The following is a 20,434-nucleotide window of genomic DNA, read 5'->3' as shown; positions in this document are numbered from 1 at the left end:
GGGGGAACGACACTTCGACAGCTAAAGATTAAGAGTGTTATCTCAGTAGTGAACTCACCTGGCCAAACCTTTGATAAATTACACCAAACTTAAAGTTGTTGCTGATCACGTGCTCATCAAAGGTGACAATGAGTCTTGATGCCTAAGGATGAGAGGACATGAAGCTTTCAGAGATGTGGTAAGGAGAGTTATATTCAAGAGTCAAAACACAGGGCGCTGGTTTAGTTCAGTATGTGGAGATGGCGTCCCCATGCACGGAGGCTACAGTCCTTGTCGCACAGGTGGAAGGAGCCAGTCCTAGTCCTGACGCCTTTTGGTGTATGTCTACCCCTCTGCCTTTCCACACATTTACTGTCTCTCTATAGCTATCCTTTTGAATACAAGCAGAAAGCCACAAAAAAAATCTGCCACTTTTCTGGAAAAGCTAGAAGACAGAGGTGATGCACAGATGGATTTTTCTAAACTTAATTTCCTATAAAATGCCAGGAAATTGCAATTTATTTGTTATCTTAATATGTACAAGTTAAATTGTTGAGCAAGCTAGCACCATACTGTAGGCTATGCTAACTGCACTACTGTTAAGTTTTTCCTCATAATCCGATGCTAACATTAGCTTCAAGCTTATAAATATCCAGCCACATGGAGCAGTTCATGGACGGAATAAACTCCAAGTGGATTGATAAAACATCTTAAAGCGTGTCATGTGAGGCAAGTTAGCGACAGCCACAAAACTAGATTGATCCAATTGTTTCCAATATAAGCTTGCAAGTGACGCAGCACGCACACATCTGTTTAAACCCAGACACCAGTTCTATTGTAATTCCTGTCACTCGGGAAGACATGGACGAGGAACGAGTACGAGGCACGGCAGATTGTAACAGAAAACCTTTGATTTTCTTTCACTTTTCTCCCTCAACACAACTTGCTAGCTTGATAAACAAAGTAGAGATAGTGGTGCACTAATAACATCCATTATCTGTGTTGAGTTGTTGCGCCTCGTGTCAACGTCAGAGGAAAACTTAATTTGGCTCACCAGCAGTCGCTTATTGATCTGGTGAGTGTTGTGATTTGAGTCAATATCTCCTCAATACAAAAGCACCAAAAGCAACATAATGATGTTTACAAAGAGAAACTCACAGAGCAATAAAGTACATATTTAATAGAGGCGGTGTGGATCACGATCGTCGGATGATGTGTGCTGTGACAGGATATCTAATGCTAGCATGGTGTTCGGACACACTGCTACTTGGAGCTAATGTGAGGAACTAGCTTTTCGTGGATTTTGGCGCCCCCCGGTGGACAAACTGGATTCAAGATTCAAGATTCAAAGATTCAAAATGTTTATTGTCATGTGCACAGTAGGAAACATGTTTCCCTGTACAATGAAATTCTTTATTTGCTTTCCACAATGAATGCCAACAATAAAATATTAAAATGAAACATAGCCAAATAAAAATGATAATAATAATAAAAACAATAATAATATATACAAATATCCAAAGTAAACATAAGGCAATTTGAAGGCAGTATAGTGCAATAGGCAGTAGAGTGCAGTGCTCTCTTATCTCTTTGCTGATCTTGTTCAGTATATGTGTAACTTGTGCTTTCTGACAATAGATCTAATTCTGCTTTTTAACATATATGACTCTTTGCTGTGGAAAATGTAAACAAAGGCTGTTTCTGCCACATGCTCAAAATATAGTTTTTTTCTGACACCTCATTGCTCACATAGAGGTGTCAGTATCACTTCAGTCTGTCTCATAACCTGCTTAAAAAAACTGTATTTAAAACAGTGTTAGTGCTTACCTTTGGGTAGAGGACGGGGTAAAACCTGTCCACGTTTACTTCTTCACAAACAAGCTGGAGGCAGAGAGGCATAGTCAGCTATTCTGGTTTAAAATATATATCAAGAGAAAGTGTTTTTTTTTATACTGTATACATCGTGTGGTTTACCTTGGCCATCTGAACCACGTTAGGGAACTCGGTAAGGCAGGAAATGGGAATCACATCATGGTAGGTTTTTACCTTTGTGCTGAAAGAAAAGCAGATTCAAAAGTCAGAAAGCTTTTGAATTTAAAGCAGTGGTGCTGCTTAGCATTCAAGCTAGTATATTTCCAGTTCAAAGGGGATCCTATAGATTGCTTTGTAGAGCGGGAGCATAATGGTCTTTACACTTGATGTGTTTGAGCTAAGATTGCCTGTGAGAGGGTCAAATGGTAACGATTACTTTTTCAGGGGGTCACTGCTCCATTTGAGTGTTACAGTAAACAACACGGTCCACAACACATCCACTGAGTGTTTCAAAGAGATCTGGAAAAAAACAGGGTAGACAATAGCTGCATTATTGAGCCGCTCATAATTTCTTAATAACGAGAAAAGAATCGTATCTGGACAAACACAACGCTCCTAAATGTGGGAGGACAGTTAACCAGCTCATTGTTTTTGCAAAATCACACCAAACTGTTCACATCTGTGATCAAACAATACAATAGCCACAGATCTCCACTACACTATAAAAATTGGGTAATTAAAAAAAAAAACACACACAATGCGGAGAGAAGCCCGTCCTTCCTTGAAATCTTCTTGTCTGTCTGTTCAATAGTTTTGCAGCCGTAAGAAGGCGCAGTAAGCCTGGTATAGCTTCGGATTCCTCCACAGATTGTGTGTTTGGAGCTGTACTTAAAAAAAATATACTCTGTATTTAAAGAGTTTGGAGGATGGCTTCTGTTTTTAGCCTTCCCAGGACTGAACGCAAAAAAGGAGAGGAAGTTAGCAGATTTGAAATTTGTGTTTACCAGCCTCAATATGACGCTACTTTATTAAGCATGTCCAGCCAATTACTGTATATAGTAGAAAGTTAGCTGTACTTCCAGGGCAAAGAGGCACATTATTAACTGTGTGCTTGAAGGCCATCATTCTCACTCACTTTGTTGTCTTTATGTGTAAAAGCTGATCCTGGATGCTCTCAGTCACTGTCTTCCTTTTTTGATGTGTTTAGAGAAGTCCACACACATCTGTTAGTACACATTTTAATATTTTCTCTTGTGGAACAAATATGTGATCTAAACAGCCAACAGGGTCCATGAACAAAATGTATTTTCACACCTGTCAGGTTTGTGTTTAATGTAGCTCATGTAGAACAGGGCTATTCAACTCTATTGTTCAGGGGACCACATTTTCAGAAAGCTAAGGACCCGGGGGCTAGACAAGAGAGCACACCACAGCAGTACAGTGTGCGAAAGCCGTTTTCCCCATCAACACAAGCTTGTGATAGGCTGCGAGCACCTGACCAAAGATTTTCTATTAAACAGGAGTGCTGTGCTGGTTTTCAAACTTTACTGTGGCAACAATGACAGACATTCAAAAGTTTTCTTAGTCATTTATTTTTTTAACTGTAAATAGAAGTGATCCGCGGGCAAGTCTGATGTCATCCGTGGGCCAAAGTTGGCCCCTGGGCCGCCAGTTGAATAGGCCTAATGTAGAATGTACGTCATGGTTTTAGCTAAAATAAGAACCACCTCCTTATTTGACACAGAACAACGGTTTTGCTTTCACTTTTGCTGAGGCTGATACATGCTGAAAACACCTGAACATTTCCTGCCATAGTCCGGGTCGGCTGCATGCGTGACACAAACAGACGTATTTTTCACCCCAATTTGATCTGAACTTTTTGTCCTTCCAGCCATTGTAGCTCATATGACACAGATCATCTCCCAGTGTGAGGTGCATTTGTGAATGGCTGAAAATATCAGGTCCTATATGTCCGGGAATTATCTAGAAAATGTTCATTGAGGAGTTTGTGTGTGACAAGAGAAATGAGAGTTGGCCAATTCAAACATCTATTTCCTAACAGTTTCAGAGTTAATTGGTTGTAGAGAGCCTTCACAGTGCGATTAAAAAAAGAACATGACTAATCATGTAGATCTCTTACAGATGCTTTAAATATGGACTGAGTGAGTCAGTGCCTGTGACTACACGCAGAGGTGACTGAGTTTGATGGGGTGACTGTGGGCTGTGGCCGCACACTGGAAAACATCACAGTGTGAAACCTGATGTGGGCTGAGTGACTGATACCTCCTGATATACTCATCCACTCTGAAGCTCCATTAACAAAGAGAGAGAGCGTCTATTAAAACGTGGAGTTGAGTCTCTCAATGCTAAAATTAATTCACAGGTTACATAACGCCTCTCTCTCTCTCTCCACCTCGTCTGTCTTTAGACTAAAGTGAAGGAGGATCTGAGTGAGTGAGCAAGAGTGCGTGTGACGCTAATGGGTGGGAGGCTTTACACTCGAACTGCAGGGATGAATAGAGCGCTGATTGTGGAGTACTTCGTGGCACAGTTTGTCTACTTTTTCAAAGTCAAATTGAAAATTGGACAGGCTTGCGTGTTTATGTTGAATCATACAAACAGTTCAAACTTTTTCTAACTAGTACAGATGCACTAATGGTGGAAATCAGGACTGGTATGGATACCGATGTTTAACATAACAACTTTGCCAAATGCTGATTTTTGACACTGATGTGTTCTTCAGGACTTCTTTGTAATGTACCGTGTCTGTTTTTAGATGTTCTATGCGATTGGATGCATTTAAATGTTTTGAGTAGCCCCTCGTCTTGAAATGTCACTTGAGCATGTCTTACAAACTGCATGTCACTGATCTTTAGCAGAGGCGGTCTAAGACTCCCAAGCTGCCGACATTTTTCTTTCACATTTGACCATAAAAACAAATCAGAACAGCTACTGAGATTGGTGCATGCCACATCATTTAAAGATGGCCCTATGTATTTTTAACAGTTCTGATATCAGCTAACACTGACGTTTAAACAATACATCAGTGCTTCCCCACTAGCCTGACCGATTAATCGTCCAGCCGATAATATCGGCCGATATTAGCATATCCAGTTACTATCTGTATCGGCTAATTTTCATTTGAGTATCATTGTTTTACACTAGCAGTTGCCTTTCACTAGCAGAGCGTGCTATATGGATTACAACAAGCATTATTATTCTCCAGAGTGTCAAGTGGTGACGCATGTGCATGCGCAGTTACTTTCCAGTTGAGTGACCATCTTGTCTTCATTTTACATCTTTTCCACAAGTGTTTGATAACTGCATTTTAGGGATCAACGCAGAAAATGTTTACATCTATCTCTATCTCTAAAGATTGAACATAGATCTAAGAAAGATATCGACCAATATATCGGCATCTATTTTTTTCTTCTTAATATCCATATCGGTATCTGCCCCAAAAGTCCCATATTGGTCGGGCCCTAGTTATAACACAACTCAGTACCCGGCAGAAGCACATCACAGCGGGAGCTTCACATACACACACAGTCAGACACACACACACACACACACACACACACACACACACACACACACACACACACACACACACACACACACACACACACACACACACACACACACACTGTTCCCCTGTTGACTCAGCTAATAGCATCTCGCATTTGTTACTACCTCAGAAGATGGAATGTTTCAGGGGTTCGGCTTTTAGAATTTAGTTTTGGAAGGAGCTACAGAGCTTTGCAAGTGACTTAGTTCACAACATAACTTCTGAAAAATCTGAATAAAAGCATTGTGTAAAAACCCTGGTGGTATCTTGACAGAGAGGACAGATCGGGTGTTTACTTCTAAAGTAGAGAGCTGCAGACCTGCCTTTGGCACACTAGTCTGGGGGCTGTGAGCTGAGCTACCCTTAGCTCATCAGTGGGTGCAAAGCCGAATTCAAGGTGAGGAATCTTTTGGTGTTGGAACAAGTAGTCTCCCCCCCTCAAAAAAAAAACTGACACACATTTCAGAAACAGTTCTTTGAGTTGCTGGAAATTTCAAGAGAACAGAAGTCAGTCAGTCAGTCAGTCAGTCACAAAAGTTGCAGTCCTTGGACACTGAGACAATACAAAAGAAGCAGCAGACTGAATTCATTTTAAATTGAAAATGAAATTGATGAGAAAATGTATTGAACGCTCTTTGACTGCAGAGTTTGGTCTGCTTATTGTCAGCAGTTCATCTCCAAGGCAACCTGTGAGAGTTGAGGCTCTTCTTCCTCTGAGTATTTAAAGCTCCACTTTACAATATTCTAGTGCAAAAAAAGCCCCCATCTTTATCTATTCAGAGATGTTAATCATGTGTGAAAATGCTTGTATGGAATAGTTTTATTAGGGGAATTATAATATAATAAAAATAAAAATATAAATATAAAAATTATTTATATGAGGAAAATCACCTCAATATATATTTTTTTGCAGCCAGGGTTGTTGCAGAGAAACAGAAACAAAGGAACATGGAGGACAGGGAGAGAACAATTGCAAGAGATAAGGCAAAAGAGAGAAGTCTGATTGGAAAGACAGTAGCCTGACAAAATGCACAAATGCTAGAAAAAGCAGAGATAAAGGAAGTAGGGAATTGTTACCGAAGCATCAAGCGCAGATGCTCTTGATCACCGATGACATCGTACTTCATGGAAAAGACCAAGTGTCCCAGAGCAGCATCCATGGTGTAATAATTAAAGTGTTCCTGAGGGCAGATAAGCAGAAGAAGGTTTAATGCAAGGATGAATCCTCATCCAGCTCCTGACAATGGCTGACACAATAATAATTAAAAACAGCGAGGCATACATTAAAAATGTACAGTGGTGGAGACACTGACAGTCTTTTAATTAAGGTGAGGCATGCTAATTCCCCTTGAGGAAAATGTTTGAAATTATGGGTCAGTGAATTTCAAAACCCCCTTTTTTTATCTGCTTGTATGTAGAGGATTTATTATATTTACATGCTGACAATGTGTCCTTCAGTTAAGAATCATAGAGCATCATATGGTGACACTAGTGTTGTTTTGATTACTTGAAATGCACAAAAAATGGTTCATAGGAGAATGAAAGGAAAACATCAGGAGAAGAATTATGCATGCAAATGCTTTCATACAGGTGCAATGTGTGGAATAATTAAGTAACAAGCAACCAATCAGACTCTGCAGCAGAGGGGAGTGTCACGTAGCAGATCAACATACCGGGGCTTTCTTTAAGTGGGCTGGCTCAACAAAGCCTAACGCTCCAATAAGAGATATCCGGTCGCAAGAAGCTGGTTAGGAGTATTTAGTTTTTTTTAACTGAGGCTTTCTGCTTCAAGCTGTGTGGGCGCTCAAATAAAAGGGGACGTTATGCACGTCATTTCATCCGCACAACAATTTATGATCACCAGCTGTCTGTTTCTGTCAGACTGAAATAATGAGAAGTGATGATGAATCCATAAATGTTATTGCAGTGAAACAGCTCTGCTGCTGCCCAGACGGAGAGGGACACTGCAGAAAATTATTGTATTCATTCATATATTCATTAATGAGTCCGTTTTACCGTCGATTAACCATCAATGCTTCTTGTTTGTTTCTAATGTGACAACTACACACAGTACAACTCTTACACTTCAGCAGTGACACACACGATTTAAGCAGAATAATCAGGAACTGTAATGAGGTCTGACTGCCTTTCACTTAATGAAAAATGTGTGGAAATAACTTCAGTATTTGGCCGAATTGTAATCAATTTAAAATGAGATAATACATATGACTCAATCTTGTTGCGTGGCCCATGGTTTACTCTGTGAGAATGAAAAGCAGTTGTGGTATCGATCTGTAAAAGTGCCAGGGATAAAAAGGTTGCACACAATCTGACATAGATGATTCTTTGTCTCAGTGTGCACCTTTTCAACAACGTCCCTAAAACATGTCTGGGAAGTTTCTCGCCAAAAATCCTCTCCATTTGATCATGCCTATAAAACCCTCTTTTTCAGCCTCCTCAGAACAGGCTGTTTCTGTGTCTGTAGCTTTAAATGTAAATGAGCTGTCTCTGACCACGCCCCTCTCTGGAAGGACTCGGGGGGGCTCAGGCTTTCTCGCTTCATGTCCGATTGTTTAAGATAAGATGACAGACTCAGAGGGCAGAACAAACACCTAGCTGTGGGAGTGTCACCACCTGGGGGAGGGGTTACTGCCCTTTGTGATGTCATGAAGGGAAAATCTGCAAACGAACACACTTCTTTCTGAAAAGTGGAGCGGGCAAAAGTTGTAGAGGATGGACTTTTCTCATAATTTGGGGGGTTTATAGAAGGACTAGGGACACGTATTAGTGTTAGAAAAAACATTGTTAAGTGTATTTTGCATTATATAGAACCTTTAAGTTACCCAAACCGTCTACTTGTCAACAAAATTTAGACAATTTCTTGAAACAGAACATTTTCAAGCGCCACTTTTCTCGACTGAAACAGATCTGGAGACATCTCAATGCTAGGACGCAAAGGTTTAAAGAGAAATACATACTTTTTCTCTGTAGTATTGCATAAAACCAACCCCCCTGTTCCCATCCTTACTTTGCCCATGAACTGCTTCCTGTAGATCTTGGCCATGCTGTTTGTCTCCAGTTTGACTTGGGAGGTGGGACAGGGGGGTTGTTCTGTCTCTGGTGTGTCTTTAGGCTCATGGTTTGTCCCCTCGATCCAGTAGCCTCCAAACTGTGGCAGCAGGATGAGCGGAAAAGGGCTCCTGCGCCCCAGAACCTTAATGGAAGTAATATGAAAACAAATTGAATTTAGCATTTATAAATCGGTTAGTTGTACAAAGCTCAACATTTACTTGTATTTTTGCAGAAAATGTATGCTTTATTTTTCTTATTTAAACTCTGAGCCTTGCAGTTTCTGACGTCTATAAAATATAAAGTGCAGAGTGTGATGGATTTGTGCAGAGGGGACATTATTTACCTCGTGAACGCTGGGGTAAGGGATGTAGTCCTCTTCTGTCTGCAGGGAGAGAAACAAAAATGAGTCATTCTGACAAACAGCAGCTTCAAGTCGTGCTTTCAGTTTTGGTTCTTTGAGGAAAATAAGAATGAAAAAAAAAAACCCAGCTGTGACAGAACATTAACCATACTGTCATCCAGTTCTGCATTTTTCACGGTTACATTTCTTTTACTGCAAACACGACAGAAGCCACATTAGCTGTCTGTCTGACAAAACAAAATCCTTCCTGCTGAAGACATTTTGTTAGCAACAACCAGTTTCTGAGGTTTGAGTCTGCATTCACAGAACTTGTAATACATTGTAAGTGGTTTGGGAGAAGCTGACATGTTTTATATCCTCCAAAGACTCAGTGCAAAAACAATTAAGTATAGAGATAAAAAGGGAACATCACCTTCTGCGTTGGAAGGGAAACTGAATTCTGCCTCCAACTATTCAGCTATCCAGCTATTCAAAAGACATCATCAGACATCACATAGCAAACATTTCTTCTCTCCTTTCACCCTGTAGTTGTGCTGTGGCATTTATCTGCTGTGTTGTACAACTAAAACCATTTTGGAACGTTATGCTGCAATTTCCATCTTTGGCACAAAACCCAATTTCCCTCAGTTTCAGACGTGATTTTCTCAAATTCTCAACAAAAAGCCTTTCAACAATCCCCGCAGAGCACGACTGGACTTGTTCCATTAGAAGTAAAAGGCTATGTGTGAAAGAAGTGAAGATAGTTTGACTCTCTGTTCAAAACCAAGTGAAAGTAACAAAAAACTTTGTTACACAAAGTACAAGCTTTCCTATGACAGTTCATTATAGGTTCTTTGGAAACCGCAACGATGATACAAGGAGTCAGACCAACAAACTAAAGAGGAACCATCCTCTAGGTTTCAAGGATATCTGTACAAAAAGTGTATTGCTATCCCTCGTCTGGTTCCCAAGACATCTCACTAGAAACCAATAACCCCAACCAAACGTTGTCGATAGAGGAGGATTCAGTGGATCTCGTTGAGGAACCATGAACGTGTGAACAAAATTGAAAGGGCAATTTTTAAATGTTTCATTGTCAGTTCAGAGCTTAACTATTTAACTAACCAACAATGTAGAATCTCAAGATAGCCTTTCATATAAATGCTGCATTTATTCAGAAGTGGTTGCTCAATTTAGCACTCAAAAAAAAAAACTGTCAATACCAGAACCTGATGTTTTTTTGGCGTTATCAGTTACTTTTATGTTGTAGCTCCATTACATTGTGTACATTTGTGAATGTATCCAAATCAAACAAGGAAAATACCACCAAAAGACGAGACTGATTATAAACTCCAAGGTATAATGAGCGTCTTTCAGAGCAGATGTCACTCTTCAGCACAAGTCTCTCAAACCAACACAAAGCTGTCCTTCAGTGCACGGCTTCCCCTCCACCCCCCGCCCCTCACTTAGTGTTCCAACCAGCTGCAGCCCCTTCTACGACTGATTTCCAATCTGATATACAGCCCGAAGTTATTCAGTTCTTATTTCTTAAGTGTTTGATACCAAAAAAGGTTTTACCATTGGTTTGGAAAATCTGTTGGTTCTCTTTGAATTGTTGAATTGTATTCTTGCCACAAACTCTGCCTCTTCTAACAGAGTCCATAAGTGGGCGGGGCTTTCTGTCTTCCTCCAGGAGCACTTACAGTCGGACAGGGAGAGGTTCACGTAATGAAAAATATTTGGGCCCTCTGAGAGAAACAGATAATCTGAAGGAAGTGCCATCCTGTGTGAACACAGAGCTCAGAGCAACAACTGCTGAAGGAGTTTGACTTCACTTCGTTTTTTTTTCACTTACTCACTGATATACATTTAACCACCTTGCCACCACCCATTTATTTGACTTTAAAGCAAATACTTTGTCCAGGATTTTTTGCAATAATCAAGGGAAATGTAACACAGGAGGGCTGAACTGTAACACTTTTTGGGTGGACAATACTGTAAACCTGGCTTTGTTACCCTGTATTAATGCCTGAAACCTTTTAATGCTTGTAGTTACATACTGTATAACAAATCCTTGGAGCTCGATTTAAGGATTTTTGTAAAGCCTGTACACATGGGTGTATGTTGTTACAGCAGAATTTTAAATCTCACGGTTTTGGAATGAGATGGTCAGCAATCGGAGATGAGTGTACGCTCAGATTTCCACAGACTTTTCTTCAGTAGCTATTCCTGCCTTTATATTTGAACACTAAGCTGCAGCTGTAGATAACTTTTTTCTTACTCCAAAACCACTTTACACATATAAGAGGTAGCTGGAACCCTTCCTGATTCTTGTCAGCCCCCTGCAATAAATCACTTTATTTTCTTCTTTCAGACGATTACCATCTACTGCCCTCTCTGACTGGACCTCAGAGTGTTTTCTCAATGCCACCTACATCAGCCTTTCCAGGTAACAGGACATTTTAGGATTTGCACTCCTAGTCCTCGTGTGCACCTAACTCAGCCAGAGAGCGTCCTAAAGCCTGTCTGACAGCTGATAACGAAAGGTTTTTAACTCTGATGCTTTACCACACTGTGCTCCGTGGGGAGAAGGGAGGATTTGTGACTCACTTTGAGCGGGGGAGGGAGGGAGCATCTTTGCTCATCCATTCTGCAACCCTGCAGAGAGAGAGAGAGAGGGAGAGAGAGAGAGAGAGAGAGAGAGAGAGAGAGAGATGAAACAATACTGAGGGAACAGGTGAAATATCCACAAAACACTTCACACCTGCAAAGATAGACAAAGGAGCACATTGCAGAGCGTTTTTTGATTTTGAGCTTTCTTGACATTATTTGTGCGGCAGCTCAGTGGCAATAATTCATGTTGACATAACACAAGCTCGATCACCAGATGGGCCACATAAACAGAAAGTAAAGGAAGTGATATATACGGGGGCCGTTAGGAAAGATAAGCAGAAGTCCATGAGAGCAGGGAAGGTGTTTCCATCAAGCTGAACTTAAAGGCCTCATCAACCACAGTTTCTTTTAAAGGCCAAAAACTGTCAAAACAAGGCTTACAATCCAATCTATCCTTATTCTGCCACTTACTCATAAACGCTGACAGTTCCTAAAGCACTGAGCGAGAGAGAGATGAGTTACTCAGCATTCCTGATCAGTGGTCCCTGTTATTGTCCAAAACCCTGCAGCATGACTTGAAATGCATATCAAATCTGATGTACTGTTTCAAGGGAGGGGTTGGGGGATAGGAAAGCACTTTTATTAACTTTGAAGACGAGTCTGCAGTTTTGTGTTTCTCTTCCTCATTCCCTCTACTGTTGGAGAATGTGTGTTACTAATGTTAATGCTACTGTTGTATTAATGCTTGGGTGAGTTGCTCCTGTGCTGCTCAGGTGCTTTACAACCAGAAGTAAACAAAGGTTTGAATCCCCCCCCCCCAAAAAAAAAAAAAAAAAAACCTCCCTAAAATAGCTCCAAAACACACTAGACAATACTGTTAAATGAGCGCATTACTAACAGAGATCTCCACGGCTAGAGAGCACGCTTTAACGCACATGTTTTCCATTGGCTTCAGCAGTAAAACTAAAGAAAGATTTTGTTTGATACTCACCACTTCAAATGGTTTCAGATATAATGATTCTTTAAGTGTTTAAGGATCCTTTTTAAATTGACCGTGATGCAGCAAAGCCAAAGCTGAAAGGTCGATTTCATGCCGGCTTTACCTACCGAGGAAACACAAAAATACCCTTGTCTGTTTGCAGAGTGCTTTAGTCCAATAATAAGTATGAAAACAGTAGGAAACTGAACTATAATCATGTGTAAATAGACAATATGTGGATGCCTTTAGTGGCTGATCTAAAATCCACTGTTCCAGCTTCTGGTTTTTGAAAATAAATTGACATCCAGGGCCAAACAAAAAACTACAGCTCCACAAATCCATCTCGGCACATTAAAAAAAAATTCACACGTCTGAAGAAGAAAAAACTACACAGCTGTGCAGAGAAAACACTGAAGATCTGTTCAGCACATCTCTAAGCTTCAGGTTTGTAAAGAAAGGCTCGAGCCATCACTACTGCAAATACAAAAAACAACAACACATTATCTGCATAGGAAGGGATACACGGACAAGCATTTAAAAAGTGTCGCAGGTGCAGAGTTGTGATCTGGGATACAAAAATAGCAGGACGAGCAGAGAACAGAAGTCCAGAAATAGAAGCAAATGGATGTTCTGTGTCCAAAGAGAGTGAAAGTCCGAGGACGGCCTTTGATTAAAGCTTGTGAGAAAGAGGTTAGCGAGTACAGAAGTTAAAGCCCCGGGAGCGTTGACAGTACCTGCATCCTCTCGATCATGGCAAACAGGTCGGAGCTCTGAGGGAGAGAGTCGACACAGATCCAATGAGGGAAAAAAGTTTCATTGATGTGTTGATGTTTCCCTGCTGTCTTTGCTCAACCTTCATCTCAAGACATGAACCCTCCTGTTTTTAATCTTTGACAACCCGTCTCATTTTTTATTCCATCCCTAAAGAACCCCCCCCCCCCCCCCCACCAACCCACTCGACAACAATCTCACTGAGGCTCTTTTTCAGCTCCAGGAGAACGGTTCCTCGGCACTTGAAGACAAACACGCTGAAAAACAAGCAACTCTGGAGGGAGAAAGAGCCGCAGAGCTCAGCGGTGCTCGTCACTGTTGCTACAGCCAACAGCTCGTGTGACGGCCAAACTACACTGGAGGACGCTGTGATTTAGGAGGCTGAAGCTCTCAGGTACATTAAAGGGATTTTTATTAAATTGGGGTTTTAAAGGAGCAGTAATTTAGGGGGGGGTAGCAGAGATGCCCCCTGGTGGTGGAATTTACACACCACGTGTTTAATGAGTGAACCATCAAGAAATCCCCTGATAAAGAGTGTGTGCATGGCAGGAATGATAAATAAGCTGAACTTGATCCTCTGAACACTTAGATTCACGTCAGTGGTGCAGTGGTGTTCTGATACCTGTGCTTCTCATTAGACAACCAGTTACTGGATTTATAATTACACCTCGACCACGCATTGCCACAGAGCACAATTAAGTGTGTTTTCTAATTAACCGAGGCACTGTAACAGGTGAAGGTCGAAGAAAACAGCATCAGGCACGCATGTCTGCATCTGCAACATGAGGCCACGTTCAGGATTTGAATCGTCTCCAAACCCAAGCTGGAGAGGATCACAGCCGCCGCGACGGCACTGCTTGTTGCGGGGGTGAGACCTCTGCTCACCATGTAACACAAGTGGACTGAAGTGCCAAGCTGATGTTTCCGCATGACAGCTTATATTTACTGCCGGGCTCGAAACACACACACGCACGCACGCACGCACGCACGCACGCACGCACGCACGCACGCACACACACACACACACACACACACACACACACACACACACACACAAAGCCTCATAACGAGAAAGCCTACCTGTGCATATAAACATTTCCTCCTTTGCATATACTTACACACACTTGTCAAAACACACCTATATATTACCAGCCATAAAACACACTCCTCTCCGCTGACCCCGGCCTAGTAAAGCCCAAGGTGCAGCCTCGGTCTGTTGTGGCATGTGAAAAACAAGCAGTGCCATATGATATTCAGAGAGAGAGACTGCTCTCCTGACGGCAAAACAAACATCAACAAACATGGCCTCACGCTGAGCACATTATCAGTGAACCACGCAGACTGAATCTCTCCCGTGAAAGGTTTGGATCCACACACCTGGGCTGTGGAGGTGCGTGAACCAAAGCTGTTGATGCTCTTCATCCCTCACTCTCATGTTTAACGCAGAAGGTGAAGGAGTATTTCCAGTTGTTGGCACTGTATTGTGAAAGAATAACCAATAACTGACATCAGCCTCCTTCATATATATATATATATATATATATATATATGTCTTTAGATTGTCTGAAGTACACCGTCATCGTGTAAACGTGCCGGCTCACACACTAGCTTTTTCATCCTATATGTTTTTTTCAGTTAGTAATACTTGTAGTTTTCTGCCTTTAAATCCCACAGTGTGTTGTTTATATTGATTGATGTAAAACAAATGTGGTCAATGCTTTTTAAAATAGATGACTTGACTTAACTTTATCGATATGGAGTATAAACAGTACTGTCAAATGAAGACTATGATAAAACTTTAGCAATTGAAGTTGTCTGAAGAGTATTTTTTTTTAAATTTCGACTGTTATTAGTCATCATCAGAATGTGCATGTCCGAACACTAGCTTTATCATTATTTCTCTACAGATGTAGAAGAAGCTTAACTAAGTCTTCAGATAGCCTTCTATTTGCCACCATAAAGTCATCCATGTCCATCTGTTGGCTTTAATTTGCTCTTATTTTATACATTATTATTGTTTTTAGTGCTGCAGAGAATACAATGAAACTTCCCTCGCGATCTATAGCGGAAGTGAAAGTTGTCTAAAGATTTCATGCAGACCTTATTTCATCATCATGTCTTTATTTTATTTTGGTTGGTGGTGAAGCTTTGCTTTAGTGTAATGACTTTCTCACGACTGCCTTTCAATCCTATGATGTGTGATTGATTATTACACAAACCATGCGGTCAGTGCCTCTTAAAATGTGCTCTCTTGAAAACTGACATGACTGTGCAGATAAGAAGGATGAAAAGTACTTAAACGCAATACATTTCAAGTTATCAAGGAAAAAGAAAAGATAAACAAACACAGCTGATTCTGCCTCTGCGCGGATCAGATCCAAAGCCCAGGCAGTGAAGCATGTTGCTATCCTTCTGTACATTGAACAAAAATCCAATATCTCCTTTTCTGCAGCACCAAACAAGTATAAATCTGTCTCTAAGCCACATTGAGAACTAAACAATAACAGGAGTGAGAAGAAGCTCTCACTGCCAGCGAATGAAAGAAATACTCACATCACTGAGACATCGTCTCTTGAGAAAAGGCTTACTGTGGGGACTGCTGAGGAGCCCGTCCAATAAGGTGCTCTTGGCCACCCTGATCTCAGTCATTATTCCACAAGCACTGATGCGGGTGAGCTGACGGTAGCGCTGGGTGTTGATTTCACTGTAAGCCACGAGGAGAGACAGCGAGATTGACAGACACTGTCGCTCAGGCGCTTAACTGAGAGGCTGAAGCTTGATGGCCGACTATCAGAATCCATACATCAGTGTGTGAGCATGTGCTGTAATGTGAGGATTTCATTTCCTTCCTTCCCTTTTTTTTCATGTCCCCCACCCTGTGACACAGCACATGCACACACACACACGCACACGCACAAACACACACACACAGCTGTTCAAAAGGAAGTGGTCGGAGGGGGTGGAACAATATTTATCCCCTCCCTGTATGCTCGGAACTGCTATCTTCTCTTTTTGACACACACACATACAATACGCACACACACACACACACACACACACACACACACACACACACACACAGACGGACACACACACACACACACACACACACACACACACACACACACAAACGGACACACACACACACACACACACACACACACACACACATACACACACACACACACACACACACACACACACACACACACAGACGGACACACACACACACACACACACACACACACACACACACACACACACAAACGGACACACACACACACACACACACACACACACACACACACACACACACATACACACACACACTGCATGAGAGAACTGCACAGTTCTCTTTTTTGTTCAATATGCAGATGCTACTTTTCCTATTTTTCCCAGTCTCATATTACTCAATCAAATATGCAACAGAAAAGACGAACCACTTCCCTATACTTTTAACCACACAGTCATCAATCTTTATCCTCAAAAGCAATGTCCACATATTTTACAGTTTATGTCCAAGTCAGCTCCGTGTGTTTTGTTGAAAAGTAGGTTTATAATCCCGGCAGTGCTCTTATAGATTCAAAGAGCTGGTTACGAGCTTTCATGCTTCTATTTCTGTCCAAGCTCTCAGACACATTAAAGACACTTTGCATGCTGGAGTATGTTCAAAATCAATGCTGAGTAGCATATAGGAGTAACACAACCGCTGCTGTGGGAGGAAATTAAGGGGCTGCAGGCTCACCCTGGATGACCTCTGCACCCCTTCCAGCCTGATTTCATTCCCCAGCCTTCAATTAGTGACGCTTTGTCACACTCCTCTGGGACTTATTCAGATGCACATGCTATCTTTAAGTGTCTGCATCAGACTCAACAGGCTTTTAACTAGCTTCAATGAAAAAAAAAATCTGCAGCAAGATTAGTCACTCAAGTCTGACAGTTTCCAGCGTGTTGGAAAGTCAGGTGACTCAGCAGGTGTACTGATTTAGTTTGCTATAGCCGGAAATTAAAGCAACACTATTTATAAAATCACTTTGGGGCACTTTGGCGCCCACCGAAGGTCTCCGAGTGCAACTGCACTGTCGTAAAGCACACACAGTGCTGTTACGCCTCCACCTCTTAGACCATGCGCTTTACTTTACTATCTCATTCTTTCGATCACTACCCCATAGATCATGACCATAGATGAGGGTTGGAATGAAGATCGACCAGTAAATCGAGAGCTTTGCCTTCAGGCTCAGCTCCCTCTTCACCCCAATGGTCCGGCACAACGCCTGCATTACTGCTGACGCCGAGCCAATCCGTTTGTCTATCTCACGGTCCATCCTACCCTCAATCGTGAACACGACCCCGAGATACTTAAACTCCTTCACTTGGGGCAAGGACTCACTCCCCACCCGGAGAGAGCAATCCACTGTTTTCAAGCAGTGAACCATGGCCTTGGAATTGGAGAGAGTAATTTATAACATGCTAGATGAGCTAGGTATAGACATGCGGTTTGCAAAGTATGAAACAGAATATATTATGTGAAGTAACATAGGGTTTATGACGTTCCTGTTTTTCTCTGTTTTAAGGACCTGTGTAACATGAAGTGGAACATTTTGTCACAGAGGATGGCAAAGATAGGAAAAAACGTCCAATAACTATTGCTCCATTGGTTTGGACTGGGCATATTGTGTTTGTTGTAATTGGTTTGTGAGAATGCATATCTATGACTGCAGCCACTACTTGTAAGTTAGCCCATACAACATGAGAATTACATTTTTATTTCTTGCCCTTTCTTTCTTCATGCTGTTTGCTTAGATTTGTTTGGTGCTGCAATTACTGCTTATATTCCCCTCCCCCTCCTTCACAGCACTCCGACAGTCAGGTTTGAGTAGCCATCATAACTGAATGTCAACAGCAAAGAAACAAGTGGAGTACTCTGGGAACTCAGCATAGTAATACATCAGGCACTTTTCACAGCATGCATGCCCTCCGTGAGGAAGCAACAATGTGAAAGGCTCCTTGTGTTATCACTTCCACCAAGGGAGATTTGTGCGACAGGCAAGCAGCCCATTTCCCTGCATGCAAGTCAACCTTCGCACCTCCGAAATCATCTGTGCACGGTTAAGCCCTGGTATGACACGATAAAATTTACATAACATAGATAGAGGAAGACAGAGGAGGGAAGGAGGAGATAAAGAGATGTGGGCTGGAAGGGGAGCTGTCATTCTGGGAAAGCAGTCTTTTCTGCGCTGCTCTCTCCATCGGGCCAACATCGGGTATCAACAAACACTGACCTACTTCTTAAAGAAAAAATATGCACTACTGAAAGCTTTCTGGTGGACAGATTCTCCCCAAATATGTTAAACGTTTTTCATTTCACAATTTAAGATAAACTCAGTCAGCCAACCGTGTGCATTGATTACCCAAGAGAAAAATTGATGGGAAGTTCCCAGCAGGCAAGGTGGTTAAATAGTTTTAATAAAAAGATTTAACATGGGAGGAGCGGAGGTAATTTCAAGTAGGGCTGTCACAAGTGGTACCAGCCATCCACTTCTCATTTAAGCCAAATATCTGCCAACAGAAGCACAGGAGACAAGAGTTTGGATCCTGTGTGTAACCAATGGTCAACATTGAGTTATTTTTTAACCCGTCCGATGACAATTTTCCCTTTACTTACCCATTTAGCTTTAATTCCCATCTGTCTGTGTTGTTAGCCAAATGTTAAAACTCAAAGAAAACAACCATGTGCATCTGAATAAGACGTCAGAGGCCTGCATAAAAGCACCTGTATTTGACCACCTGGGATGACAATGCATGGGTTATACTGCACCAGAATGGACGACATATTCCCATCTGAGGTTAACCAATAGGTAAGCACCAAAAGTCGTTTATTTTAACATTTATTTTTTTAGGTTCAGGCACAAAAACATAATTTACAAGGTGAAAACTAAAAAAGAAAATGTAGCTTTGGTTTCACACAGGACCTAAACCCAGATTTCTTTGAATAGGTGCTATTGTTTGGCCAATTTAACGGCATCAACCTCTGTCTGAGTCTTTAAGGTTATTACTGGCAGTTTCTTTTGAGTGTCTAATATTGCCGCAGAGGGGTTTAAAATCAGAGTTAATTAAACCTGATGCTTCCCATGCAGACCCAGAAATGGACTTTGTGTCTGCATGAGACAAAGGGTAGACACAAAGAACCAGGAATGAGAACGACTGCTATTTAATCACAGTCTAATTGTGAGGTTACTATTCATTATCAGTGATCTCTTCAGTCATGTCTAGACCGGCTTAAGGTGAATGCCAAACTTGGATTTGAGAACACTCATAGACGAGGGCTGAATACTAATGTCACACCTTCCTGATAAACATGTCTTTGTTTCAGTAATAAAGCATTCTGATTGTTAAGCTCTTAGTGTCATTAAGCTCTATCAGTCTGAAAAGTCAACCTGCTGTTGAATTTTCCATCTTGGCTTTGAGTGACTAAAGTATGTGGTGGGATCTAATGCAACAATATACACTGAAAAAGCACATGAAAGGGATCTCAGAACCCATCGACTAGTGTCTGACAATGTTTAAGCTCATTGGGCCTTTATTGTGGGGAATATCCATTAGCTCCAGCCTCGAGGTAAAAACTTGCTTTCTCGTGTCCTGGTCAAGAGTTTAGACTGGAGACATAGAAATTGAGTTTCAACTTTCTCCCATATTAGCTTATCTGTCTGCGTGTAAAATCTAGAACTGAATTTAAAATCCTTCTCACTTTTAAAGCTCTTAATGCTCAGGCACCATCAAAACATAAAGAAGTTATAGAGCCTTACTAACCCTGTAGAGCAGTGGTCCTCAACCGGTCGAGCCTCAAGACCCACCAACTTCTCCTTCATGAAAAGTCAATTTCTTAGTCACTTTCTTTCTCAGTCAGTACAAAGCATGATAGAACAAAAGAAACTGAATGAATCAAACTTGTTAAAAAGCTCTTCATTGACTTTTTGACGGCATTTTTTTCTTCCAGGCACACATTGCGACCCACTAAATACCCAGGTTTTGGTCCTGACCCACCAGTTGAGAACCCCTGCTCTAGAAGATTTCCCTCCTTGTGGTACCCTGATATCTCCAAGAGTAATATTAGTGGTAGAGCCTTCAGTTATCAGGCCCCTTTCCTTTGAAATCATCAGTCATTGGTCGATGGGTGCAACATTTCAGACTGAATTCACACTTACAGATATACTTAAAAAAGCGTCATAATCCTTCGATGATGGATCATGTATTCAGGATTGCGTCCCACTCCCACTCCTTTGCTCTTGACTAATTGTTT

At 41.5% G+C, this 20,434-nt stretch overlaps 1 protein-coding gene across 10 annotated transcripts in view; it reads right to left on the bottom strand.

Moving 5' to 3' along the window:
* Positions 1 to 20,434, bottom strand: part of rap1gapb (RAP1 GTPase activating protein b) — a 142,437-nt gene that overhangs the window by 23,143 nt on the left and 98,860 nt on the right. For 7 of the 10 annotated variants that reach the window (XM_061041121.1, XM_061041114.1, XM_061041115.1 and 4 more), the window contains 7 exons: positions 11,382 to 11,429; positions 8,775 to 8,813; positions 8,388 to 8,573; positions 6,437 to 6,540; positions 1,954 to 2,032; positions 1,807 to 1,860; positions 59 to 142 (listed from right to left, as the gene is read on the bottom strand). In XM_061041121.1, coding sequence (XP_060897104.1) covers positions 59 to 142; positions 1,807 to 1,860; positions 1,954 to 2,032; positions 6,437 to 6,540; positions 8,388 to 8,573; positions 8,775 to 8,813; positions 11,382 to 11,420 — 585 coding nt within the window. In that variant the 5' untranslated portion in view covers positions 11,421 to 11,429. Of the gene's footprint in view, positions 1 to 58; positions 143 to 1,806; positions 1,861 to 1,953; positions 2,033 to 6,436; positions 6,541 to 8,387; positions 8,574 to 8,774; positions 8,814 to 11,381; positions 11,430 to 13,097; positions 13,134 to 15,687; positions 16,411 to 20,434 lie in introns of those variants that run through there. The other 3 variants (XM_061041116.1, XM_061041119.1, XM_061041118.1) reach the window with 3 other exon arrangements.

Source organism: Labrus mixtus, chromosome 7 (assembly GCF_963584025.1).
Source record: "Labrus mixtus chromosome 7, fLabMix1.1, whole genome shotgun sequence".
NCBI lineage: Eukaryota > Metazoa > Chordata > Actinopteri > Labriformes > Labridae > Labrus > Labrus mixtus.
The sequence above is the reverse complement of the archived record's forward strand: the minus strand, read 5'-3'. Positions and strand labels throughout refer to the sequence as shown.